This window comes from Chenopodium album, chromosome 7, assembly GCF_948465745.1.
Source record: "Chenopodium album chromosome 7, dcCheAlbu1.1, whole genome shotgun sequence".
Taxonomy (NCBI): domain Eukaryota; kingdom Viridiplantae; phylum Streptophyta; class Magnoliopsida; order Caryophyllales; family Amaranthaceae; genus Chenopodium; species Chenopodium album.
In genome coordinates, this window is record NC_137840.1 from 34,908,791 (window position 1) to 34,921,914 (window position 13,124).

The 13,124-nt window shown below is 36.7% G+C and overlaps 1 protein-coding gene across 2 annotated transcripts; it reads left to right on the forward strand.

Moving 5' to 3' along the window:
• The first annotated feature begins 588 nt into the window (after positions 1–588).
• Positions 589–3,984, forward strand: LOC145641035 (uncharacterized). Of its 2 annotated transcripts, none has more exons than XM_081692232.1 (4): positions 589–1,200; positions 2,319–2,398; positions 2,565–2,767; positions 3,616–3,984. In XM_081692232.1, the coding sequence occupies exons 2-4, from the start codon at positions 2,389–2,391 to the stop codon at positions 3,763–3,765; spliced, it is 363 nt and encodes a 120-aa protein (XP_081548358.1). In that variant the 5' UTR covers positions 589–1,200; positions 2,319–2,388; the 3' UTR covers positions 3,766–3,984. The 2 variants fall into 2 exon arrangements, with proteins under 2 accessions (XP_081548358.1, XP_081548359.1); XM_081692233.1 differs by lacking the exon at positions 589–1,200 and adding an exon at positions 1,207–2,152.
• The last annotated feature ends 9,140 nt before the right edge of the window (positions 3,985–13,124 follow it).

The following is a 13,124-nucleotide window of genomic DNA, read 5'->3' on the forward strand; positions in this document are numbered from 1 at the left end:
TATTCCTAGGTTGATGATGATAAGGTTTGTTTGCTTTTTCTTTAGCAAGATCATCTTCAATCCTAGTAGCCACAGAATAGACCTTTTGAAAAGTGGCTAAACCAAGGTAACGTAGATGCTTGTTGTACTTTTCATGACAATTGTCAATGAGCTTTTGTACTAACTCGAGTTCAGGTGGCCTTTGAGCAAGGTGAGCCGCCTTTTCTCGCCATGTACCATAGAAAGCAAGGAAACCTTCATTGTCGCCTTGCTTAAACATTTCAAGTTCTCGTACAGTCGATTTGAACTCTACGTTACTCTCATATTGGGTAATGAAAGTCGAAACTACATCTTCCCATGTTGTTTTTAATTTTGGATCTAACCCATACACTAGTAGAAAAATGCTTATTTGCGTCGCCTTATTTGCGTCACTCATATAAATAAACGACGCAAATGAGATATTTTTACTTCATTATAACTAATTTGCATCGGACATTTGTTATAAAGCGAAGCAAAAGTCTGGCATATTTCAACTTACTTGTATTTGCGTCGCTTCTATAAATAGGAGTGACGCAAATAACAGTATTATATATAACTTTGTGAGTCAAGTGCGTCATTTCTTTCTTTAGCGAGTGATGCAAATGACCATTATGGTTTATATGTACTCTAGCTGCCTTCTGCCGTTCGAACATCAAAACTCCAAACCCCAGAAAATTCAACCCCAAAATTCCCTGAAATTCAACATCAAAACCCCAAAAAATTTATCAGTAAAACCCCAGAATTCCCCATTGTTGCTTTGCTGCTGTTGAACCCCCAAAACATCAGCGAATAAACACTAATCGAAAATCCCAGCAAATGTGAGGCAAAATCGAAAATCCCATAACCTACAAATGCAACCACTAATCAAAAATCCCAGCAAATGTGAGGCAAAATCCCTTATGTACGAGCAAATCCAAGCAAAAAATCCCCTATTTTCGACCAAAAATCTACCCAAAACCGAACATAATTGTGAGAAAATTGAAGTTTGAGTTTCGAATTTAAGGTTCATTTTTTTGTTCTACGATTGCAATAGATGTTACACACAGATCTAAGCAAAGAGGTTTGATTTTCGTTCAATTCAGTAGCAATTTGTTACGATTCTCTTAAAGTTAGGGTTCGTACTCAATAGTATGGAATTTTGGATCCATTGTTGCTGAAGTTGCAAAATCGATTTTATGCAAGGTAAGACCTCTTCATCTCTTTTCTTTTTGTTCAACACTTCAATCTACATAGATATTTTGAGTTCAATTGTAAATTAACTAAGTTTAATCTTCTATTATGTTGCTATTTTTGCACGAAATTTAGAATTACAAGCAGGTTTCTAAATACAGCTTTTTGGGGTTCATATTCGAATTTAGGGTTCATCAAATGCAATCAAATCAAAGAAATTATGGATTTATACTCGATTCTAAGGATTTTTGGTTCTGTTTTGGTGAATTTTTGTAGTCGATTTCAACTAAGTTCAAATTTGTTCTGTGTTCTTACTGTTTTCTAGTGTTTTTAACTAGATTGAATTTATGGTTCAATTTTGGATGAACTTAGTTTAATTTACTATTTTTTTGTATTTTTTGCACGGGTTTTAGAATTGTAGATGAATTTTTGGATTTTTAGGTTTCATTAAATTTTGATTTTACTATTTTATTGATTTTTCTCCAATCTGATTGTAATTTTTTTAAGTTTTGCTGCTCATTTTACTGTTTTTTAATCTGACTGTATTTTTTTTTTATGTTTTGCTGCTCATTCTGGTTGATTTTTCCCCTGCTACGCCTACTACTAAGAGAAGCTCTTTCCCATTTTTTTTTAGCCCAAAAATGTTCCATGATATACTTAGCCGTGAATAGATAAACTGTGATATAGTGTTTATATTGAAATAATTTTACCAGGCCGTTTTGTTAAAAATAAACGACCACTCCTAGCCCTGCCTTACACCCTCAAGAATATGAGCATCCAAGTTTACTTTAACACACCCAAGACACGGTTTCTTCCAGCTTGTAGGAGCATCATTTTGTCTCAGAACAGAGGGGGCAGCAGAACCTTTTTAGCATAGCCATTGTAATCATGAACTAGTCTTGCAAACCCCGCAGCCAGTAGCACACTATTCGGATTCTCACCTTGAAATGCAACCGGTGGCAAGGTTTACTATTCTCAACAAACTCTCCAATATAGGGATTAAATCTTATGTTTATTGACCCTTTCTTTTTAATGTAATCAAGTTTCATGATCATATTTTCATTCTATTCCCCTGTAATTTTTCCACAAATAAATTATATACTGATGTTTTCTTATTGCTTGATGTATAGGCAAGGCATGGTATCATAAATCTTCTCATAGACCGATGCACTGACTCAGACAATAATACTAAGAAATTTGATGTTTTGCTGTAAGATTTGTCACTTCAATATCCATGATAATGCATATTGCACTTGGACTGTTTTTATTTTGCTGGAAAATATACTTCAATCTATTTTGATGTATAATTATTTTCTATAGTTTCACTGAATTTTCTAATATTATCATTCCTGTATATCCTTGTTTCTCTTTCTTAGATCTCATCTCGCAGATACGAAATGCAGCCTTCCATAATGATTCATTATACGAAGAACTTAGGAGCTCAATCTCTCAACTGACAAATCTGTTGCTGCTACCTGAGGAAGATATCACAAAATTAAATGCTGCAGGTGCACTAGGTAATCTTGTTCGTCACTCTAACCTCCTCTGTGAAGATATCGTGTCTCATGGTGCAATTCAGGTTAGTTGCTACTTGTCAGCACACTTAGATATAGCCGTGCTTGTTTAGCAGGTCTTCTGTCTGACACCAAATAAATCTGATATAAGATTGTAGTCCTTTACTCCCTTACTACCACGTATTCACGTCTAAAAAAAATTATTGTTTGTACACTCTTTAATTTACCTTTAGTATTGGTGTTGTATTCTCGACATTTGAACATGAGTATGAATACATAATACTTGACAATTAACATGGAAAATTCCAACTTGAAGGCATGTAGCACACTATTCGGATTAAATTCCTCCCTCTCCAAGAAGCCCACATTAGTGCGGCCATAGAACAAACTACTTCTGCATCATATTTCTTACAAAGCCATAACCATATCTCTGCAAAATTATCATTTGGCGCATCTTCCAGGTTGGTTTTGTACTCACTGTAATGCCAAATTTCATTTGAAACAACACACTCAAATGTGTGTGATAAATTGTCTCATTCACACCACATAATTGGCATGTAGCGTCAGTTGTCATGTGACGATACCTTAGTAGATCTTTCACTGCCATATTCCCCTTCACGGCACTCCAAAGAAAATGCCTTAATTTTGGTGGCCCTCTTGGTTTTTGTATTAAGAAAATCCTAATCAAATCGTATATATGCCATTCTTGGTTTTTGTATTAAGAGGTTTTGCAAATAATTGGCATCAATCCTCTATTCCTCTTCTAGTAAGTATACTTAATTAGAGGAACAACTATTAGTATTTTCTTGGAAAGGTAATGTAGTTGTTTAAATAATTGTAGAATATTATTTTGTTGCTTTGATGCTTCATTCTCAACTCTAATTGTTTATTGATTCGTTGTATTTGATATCAGGAACTGGTGACTTTAAAATGTTTGCAAGAGAAAAAGGAAGTGGACTTCCATTATGGACTTGTTCGTGTTAGGGAAAATGAAGATTTTGTCCCTAAATTGAACTATGCTGGCTTCAAATTCCATATTATTTATTGGATTATTTTGTTATAGTTCTTAGGCTTGAAATGAACGCATTTGGTTTACCAGGGTTGGTCTGGTGCTAGTGTTATACTTATTAATGATGAAGATGTCAATATTGTTTTGTTGTAAACTTATTTGACAGGTTGCTAATACAAGGCGCCGTCATTCCCAAATTAATGAGTAGGCTAAAATACAAAGAAAATTCTGTCGAAATTTGTATTTGATCTTATTATTTTTATTATGATTTTATTTTTTTGTCTTGCAATATTGTATTATATGAAGGGATACAGTTGGCAAATTATAATGTTACTTTAATGTGTGGATTAAAAATTTTGTCATTTGAATCACTCTTTAAAAAAGAAACGACGCAAATAGCTCATTTTCTCTTCCTCAAACTAGTTATTTGCGTCGCTTGTTTATTAAAGAAGTGACGCAAATATAAGAATATATGTTATTAAAAAGAGTCATTTGCGTCACTCGTTTATTAAAGAAGTGACGCAAATAACAAATATAAGTTACAAAAAAAGTCATTTGCGTCGCTCATTTAACAAACGAGTGACGCAAATAACTCTTAATGAGCGACGCAAATGGCTTTTGAGTCATTTGCATCACGAGCAGTTGTGTCGCTCATAGAATTGACGCAAAATACAGCCTAAATCAGCGACGCAAATGAAGGTTTTTGTACTAGTGATAGTACACTCTCTCGCAGTTGGGTCTAGATATAAAGGAAAAGTCAAAGCATAAAGCTTAGGATCAACTCCCTTTAATGCTATGGTGCCAGTAAAACACATTAAGTGGTTTTGTGGATTATTGGTCACCTTAAATATTGGGAAATCCATAGCTACGAACTTTTTCGGTAAAGCAAGTCTTGGGGGAGGAGCAAATTTTCTGCGTCGAAGTACTTGTTCCCCATGGTGGAACGAAGAACAAGCTTCTCCAACGACTTTTATTTGACGGATAATTGCTCCATCTTTTGTTGCAAGGCTAGAGTCTCGGCATTTTTCTTTTCATCCTTTTCAAGTTTCTTAATTCTTCTTTCCTCGTCCTCTTGAGCCTTTTCTTCTCTCAAGCGAGCAATATCTTCTTCGAGTTACTCGACGGATGACATTGTTATTGGACTAGGACTAGGACTAGTTGTCGAGGGAAGGTGGTTTGAAAGGGGTGAATTGTTTGATGGTAAACGTAGAATACCAGCGCCCGGGAGTCTTCGTTCCCAAGCTTGAAAACCGGACCTAAAGGAAGTACGAAAGGATAAGTAAATCGATACGCTTGTTTAGAAGAAAGAAAAAAAAAGAAATGACGCAAGATATATTCGAACGGATAACATCACCCTTAAACAATTCTTCAATGAAAATATTGTTTGAACGAGTCAATTTGTTTTTTGAGAAATCAAATCCACTCGTAACAGTGGGCGCGCGCAAGTGATTAAGCTGCGCGCGGCTGGCACGCCCATCAGAATCACTCGCGCTAGATGTGGTCGCGCAACTCATTGAGTTGCGCGTGCCATCTACTCGTAAGATTTTTTTTAATTCGAGCACTTTTTTTTTGTTTTGTCATAGTTTTTTTTTTTTTTTTGTTACCCTTCGAATGCGACTCAAAATTACGAAGAGACAACTTCGTAATTGGGAACCTAGACCAAACTAAAAAAAAAGAAAAAAATAAAAAAAGATGACTCTCCTAACACGTTGCACATAGTCACATAATCACATAAAGCATGTCATAAGCCAAGATTCAAGCAATGTCATTCTAAGGTCAAAAGGCTTGGGTGTCTAAAGGTACCATATCTTAAGAAACGATGCACAAATCAATCACTCAACGTGTGGATTCATGAGATCGTTGTCCCAACATTTTGTTGGTGATATGGGTGGGATGATTGTTATTGATTTCAGGATAAAAAACTAGTGTTGGCGACCCCTAATCAATGAGACAATCCCCAAAGGTTGAAGTGTGTTATGATTATACATGAAGCAATGTTGCTTGTTTAGTTTTTAATTTTGTGCAAAAGGATGATATTATGCGTTCAAGTCTCGCTCTCTAACTAGAGATTATCCAAGTTAATTCTCGTTACACCCCATAGGCAACCTAGTGTTGGAAACCTTGGACCATAACTAAGAACTAATCATGTAAACTCTAAGTCCCCAGCGGAGTCGCCACTGCAAGGAGGGTGATCTCATCGTAAATGGTGTCCTTCCTTAAATGCCCATGGATATTTAAAAGCCTAGGACTTTACACTTGTTAGGGTGTAGTAGGATTTGAATTTCTGACTGTTTGGGGGACCTTAAATTTGAATTGATTCTATCATCTCACTTTTTTATAAGAAATAAGTAGGAGTTGCCAATGAGTTTTAGGAAAACTCATAAACATCGTTCATGCCTTTCTTCCATGTGGAGTTCATGGAATAATTAGCACGAATCGTAAGTTTACCCATGCCCAAATTGGTCTACATAAACCAGAAATGAGTTCGGGAGCGAGGGTACTAAAATAACGTTCCCTTTAAGGGCGAATTGCTATTCTAGCCTTAGTACGGCCTCTACTAGCTCTTCCTTTTTTACAATTTCATCACCAAACAATATATGCAACGCGATACCTAAAACTAAATTAGTTGATTTTATTTACACACATTAATTCACATAGGAATTACATTGCAAAGTCGTTATTCTTTATTTAATCAAATTCGTGAATATGACAAAAAAATAAAAAATATTTTTCCTTGGCTTAGGTGATCAACCAACAATTAGTTATTTAATTCTAATCATATTTAACGCGACATACTATCTGGAATTGATTAATTAAACCTTTTAAAGTGATCAAGCAACACTAATTAGTTAATTAAAGTTCTTTTAAACAAGAAAATAAAAAATGATTTATCTAAGTGCTCGGGAATTTACCACTTCTCTTTTCTAAATCTCCGTTTAGAACACCTATGGACTCCTTGTTCGGGAACTTCCACCCTAGTAACAAAATATCAAAGGGGTGAGTGTTAAGGACAAAAGGGGTTAGGTAGCACAAGTTCACAAGTTTTTGGCCATAGTTTAGGGTTAATTTATATCTGTTTAAGCTAAGCCTCTATTTATAGGGAATGGATAGGTTTAGGGTTTTGAACATTCTGCCGCAGCAGGTGTCGCGCGCAACTGAATGAGTTGCGCTCGGCCACCCAGCGCAAGTGATTGAGCTGCGCTGCTATAAGCAACACAACTAATTGTCTTGCGCGCGGCTTTATGGCAAGATTCAATTTTCCAATTTTCTGAAATTCTGAATCTTTCGTGAGCGCAACTCTGGCAGTTGCGCTGAGTGTCACGCGCAACTGAATTAGTTGCGCGTGCCAGCCCTGCGCGACTCCTTGAGATGCGTGCGTTATTTTCTGTGGCAGCGCTTATTTTAACCTAGGAGCTCCTAAATCCGTCATTATTGGGCTTTAAGTACAGGCTTAAGCCTAATTATGATCGGATTTAATTAATTGGACTTTGTTTGGATCTATTTCTTGATGTGAGCTAGTCTTTTGTGTTTTGTGGTTTAACTAGTTGTCCATAAGCATTCTTCACTTCGATCAAACACAAAGATGGTTTTATTTATCGTCACTGCACTTCCTGTCGGGACAAGAGGCCAAAAGTTGGTGTCTACAGCTTTCCAAGGAGAGCTTCATTGAAAATTCCCAAATCTCTAAAGCCCATCCCCCCTAGAAACTTTGGTTGGCACAAAGAGTCCCAACTCTTCCAATTGATCTTCCGTCCCTTTTCATTGGACCCCCACCAAAACCGAGCCATCATGCCATGAATTTCTTGGATCATTCCAACCGGGAATTTATACACTCCCATAAGGTATGTAGGAATAGCTTGGATAACAGATTTAAGAAGAACTTCCTTTCAGGCTCTTGATAAAAGTTTCTCCTTCCAACCTTTAACTTTCTTCCAAATACGGTCCTTCACAAATGCAAAAACCACTTTCTTCGATTTACCCACATCAGTTGGCAAACCCAGATATTTGACATGGCTCTCAACCATTTCCATGCCAAGGATAAAGCTAAAAGAGACCCTAGATGAAAGTGGAACTCCTCTACTAAACCTCCGACTTTTTCAAATTAATTTTTTGCCCAGAAGTTACTTCGTATTTGTTGAGAATATCAACAATGACTGAACATTCCCGTCGAGTAGCTCTACTAAACAAAAGACTATCATCTACAAAAAATAAATGAGTAATCTCTAGGCCATTTCTACTAGCCCGAGCTCCATGGATCAACATTTTCTTCGATGCCAACTGTAGCATTCTTGACAAAACATCAGCGGCTAAAATGAAAAGGTAAGGGGAGATAGGATCACCCTGCCTGAGTCCTCTTGATGGGGTTAGAGAGTCCGAGGGGACCCTATTGATGATGAAGAGTATTGCACGGTAGTGATCGAGGAAATTAGATAGTGTCGTTAGTCTACTAACCCTAATCAAATTAACAATTTATAATACCTAAACTACCCTAATACGAGTATAGGGGTAAGTAAAGGGTCGAACCCAAAAGGACTAAGTGTATCAATCTATACTAATTAGACTACTAGGAAAGCTTGTGAGGTAAAGAAAGGTTCAACTAAACACTACTAAGAGCAAATAACTAAAACTAGGGAAAGTGGATTCCAATTACATCAATGCATTCAACAACATCAAACAATTAGATGAAAATGACCTCAATTAGGACGATTAACACATTTAACTCACTCTCGCGCAATTAAGCATGTTAATTATCCTACTAAACTAATTCACTCTCGTGCAACTAGCCTAGCAAAGGTATGGAAGAATTTAGACCCTCAAACGACTCACTTTCGCACAATTGAAAGCACGATTAAGAACATAGAATCAATTAGCTAGAAAGATTCTAATCCATAAAAGCATCATCCATACACAATAATCAAGAAACAATTCCATACTAACCACAATCAATCATTAAATTAATCAACATAACCTTCATCCATTTCCCTAGAACAAAACCTAAGCTAACATAATGAACAAAAATATGGAAAACAAGGTAAAATAATAATAAAAACAAGAATCAACAGCTAAACTAATTAATCTACTCAAATAAACAAATAAATAAGCAAAAACAATAATAAATGAAAGTAATAAAGGTGAGAGAAAGTTAGGAAAACTCATTGAATTTATGAGAGGAAAAATCCACAAATTTGCTTCTTCAAAATCCCAAAAACTCCATGAAAAATCCAATCTTTCTCTCTCTAATCTACTCCTAAACTAGAGAGAGAAACTCCTAATCTAACCCTAAGAGAGAGAAAATAAAAGAGCTAAACTAATCTAATCTAGGCTAAAATAATGTTAAGTGAAAGTTGAGAGAAAATAAACCCAAAGGGGTATTTATAATACAAGGCTAAATAAAATAAAGTAAAAGAGAAAACTAAAAAGAAATAAAAACTAAACTAAAATAATTAAAATAACTAAACTTAAAAACCAAAAATAAAACTAAACTAAAAATAAAATAAAATAAAAGGAAAATGAAAAGAAAAAAGAAAAACAAAACAAAAACCAACAAGTTCCCAAAACCGTATAAACAAATTAGCTTCCCCATTTCTTTCTCTTTCGATCTTGGCTGCTCTGATTTGCATCACCTTCATCACCATCACCACGCATCAATTATCATAATCACCACCGTCAATCCTCATCGTCATCAATCAAAGCCGTTCAATTCTCATTAAAAATCACGTGAAAAGCTCGTGATTGACCCACAATTTCGCGCCCGCACAGAAGACGCACACAGGTCGCGCAAAGCTTCTGCCTCGAATCTAAATTTGGACTCCAATTGTGTGCGCTTTCTGACAGGGGTGCGCGGCCGTGGAGGTCTGGATTGCTCCTTGCTGTGAAATTGGTTCGATTGGTGTGATTGGAGATGCGAATTGGTGGTGGCGGTGTGATGGCTGGTGTTGCGAGGTGAAGCAAGGGAATTTGCGAGATGGAGTTGTGATGGTGGTGGCGCTGCGTGGTGTGTGGTGGTGTTGGGGTTTGCTTGGGTGAATTGGTTGCGGTGGCTGGAAATTGGTGTTGTTGGTGAGTGTGTGACGTGGGTTAAAATGGTGGCAGAGGTGGTGGTTGCAGGTGGTTTGCGTGGGTGATGATTAGGGCAGTAGGCTGCTGTTGCTGTTGGTGTTAGGGGCTGGAATGCGTGGTGGCTGGTGCTGCGAATTGTTGGTGGTTGAAATTGGTGGTTTGAAGGTGTTGTGTTTGTTGCTGTTGGTGTTGTTTTGGTGAGTGGAGGTTGCTGTGAGGGCTGGTGGTGAATTGGGAGAGCAGGGAGCAGGGGAGAAGGAGAGTTGGAGCAGGGGAGATGTGGTGATCGAGTGTGTGGTGGAGGATAGGGTGTGTCTGTGGTGGAGGATAAGGTGATAGCAAATATAGGTGAGGGGCAGCAGCTAGGGGGGTGAGATGTGCTTGCAATGGCTCGGGTTCCAAACTTCCAATGTGGTAATTTGACCTTGAAATCCGTGCTTTGACCCGCACACATACCTGCACACAAAAACAAACACGAGGGAAAAACGGGACAAAGACTAAAATAGAATAAAGAAAATAAAATAAAGTAAAGTAAAATACTAAAACTAAAAGAAATAATAAAATCAAAAGAAAATAAATAAAATAAAATAAAGAAAACAAACTAGAAAATAAAAGAAAGATAAGAGGAAAACGAGAAGAAAAATAATAACAAGAACCTAGACTAAGAACAAAAGAGAATAAGAAACATAAATAAATTACGAAATTAAACTAAAAACTAATAAAAACTACAAAGTACTCAAATAAAAAGACAAAAGACGAGAATAATGAAATAATAGAAATAAAGGATAAAAAGGGTGAAATTATTGGAAAATAAGCCGGAATACGACTCAATAAACACCCTAAAAGTGACATAAAAGTCACTTATCAAACTCCCCCAAGCTAAACTTTTGATCGTCCTCGAGCAAATTGACATGAAACACGGGAGAAGGAGAATGATTTATTCAAGCAAAGCTAGAACACTAAAGGAGACCAGAATGTACACTAACTCACTTTCGTAGGAATCACGGTCACTTTTAGCAACTAATGACAAGCCCTTTAAACCCCTAGATTGCCCTAGAGGACGAGTGTGCTCTCGTGAGGGTGTCCTAAGAGTTTAACCCACAACTCTAAATAGAAACCAAGGCACGGCAATAAAAAAGAAAAGAAAAAGAAACATAAAAAAAAGAAAGAAAACACAAGTTCATATTTGGACAAGAGATAGGAACAAGCACCGATGAATGCAAACCTTTCTAAATAGACAAATGTATGCACGTTCCAAGATGTCAATGGTTGATTGAAACATAACATATGCTAAGCATATAGAACTAATGAGGACTCAATCCACCCTAGCCCCAACCAATCGGGTCGCGTTCTCTCCACTAGCTTCAAATCATCCCTTAAGCTAGCTTCTCATGATTCCTCGAAGGAACCGGAAAAAGATAAAGAAATGAAAAACTTTGAGAAGGTAATCTCGACATCTCAACTATGCATACTCTCTCCATAGGTTTGAAATCTATCTCCCTCCACCGTTCTTTGACCTAACCCCACTAAAGTCTAAGGGTCTTTTATTGGGTTGTAACGTAAGGCTAAGGGTTAAGGCGGGGTAAAATTTTGAAAATTTTGGTGATATTTCCTAAGTGAAGCAAAAGAGTGGCCTACTCTCAAAAACAAGCTCAAGAATTCACAAAATATCAAACAAAAATACCAATAATGCCAACTCCCACAAGCGTACTCAACACTAACACACAATATATAATAAAAAAAAGAAGGAACGCTCTCCCCCCAAGCTTGAACGAAGCATTGTCCCCAATGCTTGAACAAGGGAAGAAAACGAAACCAAACTAAAATATATTAATTGTGTTTATTTGTTTCTTTTTATTTATTTTTTTATTTTATTTTATTTTATGTGTCCTTGCCTTTTTCTAACCATGGACGGCTTTTTCTTGAAACTTCATTTGATTTTCTTGAATTGCATCTTTCTTCTCGAACTTTTTGCATATTCTTTTCAAGCTCAACTTTCAAATCCGTACTTAAACCAATTCACAAAGTTTTCTTGCTCATGATCAACACTCTCAAAACTCAAACCTCACATGCCTATGCTTCACTAACTAAAAGGGTTGGTAAACATAGGCCATTGGGTTTGTAATGCGGTTTAAACAAGAGCGGGAAACATTAGGCTCAAATTGGTTAATAAGTAGGTTGATGCAAAATGGAAAATCAAATTTGTAACAAAATAAAAAGAAGATAAAGAAAAAAAAAAAAAAAAAAAAAAAGAGAGAGAAAAGGTGCCCTTTTCCTCCCCTAGAGAGGTCCGGTCACGATCTTGGGAGCTAGAGGTCAAAACAAGGATTAAGACATGCATAGTCAAGGATCCTAAATAGCCGCTCAACAAGGTGATGAAGGCTAGAACAAATGAAGCTCACAAGGGATTATAACCAAACAAATACCAACCAAGGGTTTCAAATCCACTATAGAGAGCAACTCCATCTTACCACATTCCCGTGAACTAAGGCTTCATGGACCCCTAAAAGTTCTTAAACCGGCTACCTTAGCATATAGTATCCTAGAGTCAACCAATGACACTCTCAAACCGTGCATACATTCACCACTTAGGAAGAAAAACATTCAAGGATTCAAGTCCCAAAACAAAATGTCCAATATAAGAACAAACAAAACACATTTTGCCAAAATTACCTTGAAAATAAACTAAAATCTTTTTGGAATTTTCAAAATATAAGAAAAGGCATGGAAATGCATATACTCAAGTGCATGGCATAAATGACCAACATTCTACCCAAGCATGATAGAATACCCTCCCCCAAGCTTGAATGAGACAATATACTCAAACATAAATCATATAAAACATGGGAGGGGAAAAGAAAGAAATCAACCCAACAAACCAACACATGTCCAACGAGTCACCAACCATTAGAGAAAGAGCTAAGAAAGATGTTACCGGATATTGGTGGGTGTAAATACCCGCAAATGAACCAATTTAACCTTTCAAAGCCGATTTTCCTCTTGAATTGAATCTCGATTTCCATATGCTAGCAAAATAGGCATCAAACTTCCTTGGTTCTTGATCCAAACCAATGCATTAGTGTATATCAAGCCATGTACCTAGCAAAAGGCACACAAACATTTCCATGAGAGAAAAAACTAATCTAAAAAGAAAAGAAAATGAAAGCAATAAAAGCCTCGGGTTACTTCCCGAGAAAGGCTTGTTTAACGTCCAAGCGAGACCGCTCTAGTAAATAATATTGCAACGAACGCAAGAGCTTATCAAATGCACTACTACACATCTCATATGATAACAAGTAGGCAAATGACGGGAGGAGGATGTGCAACAAGATTATTGCACGTAAATGAGGAGG

Excerpts from the sequence above, each read along its gene's own strand:
- LOC145641035 (XM_081692232.1), top strand. Across the intron at positions 2,768-3,615 it reads TGTCTCATGGTGCAATTCAG|GAACTGGTGACTTTAAAATG; the intron begins GTTAGTTGCTAC and ends ATTTGATATCAG.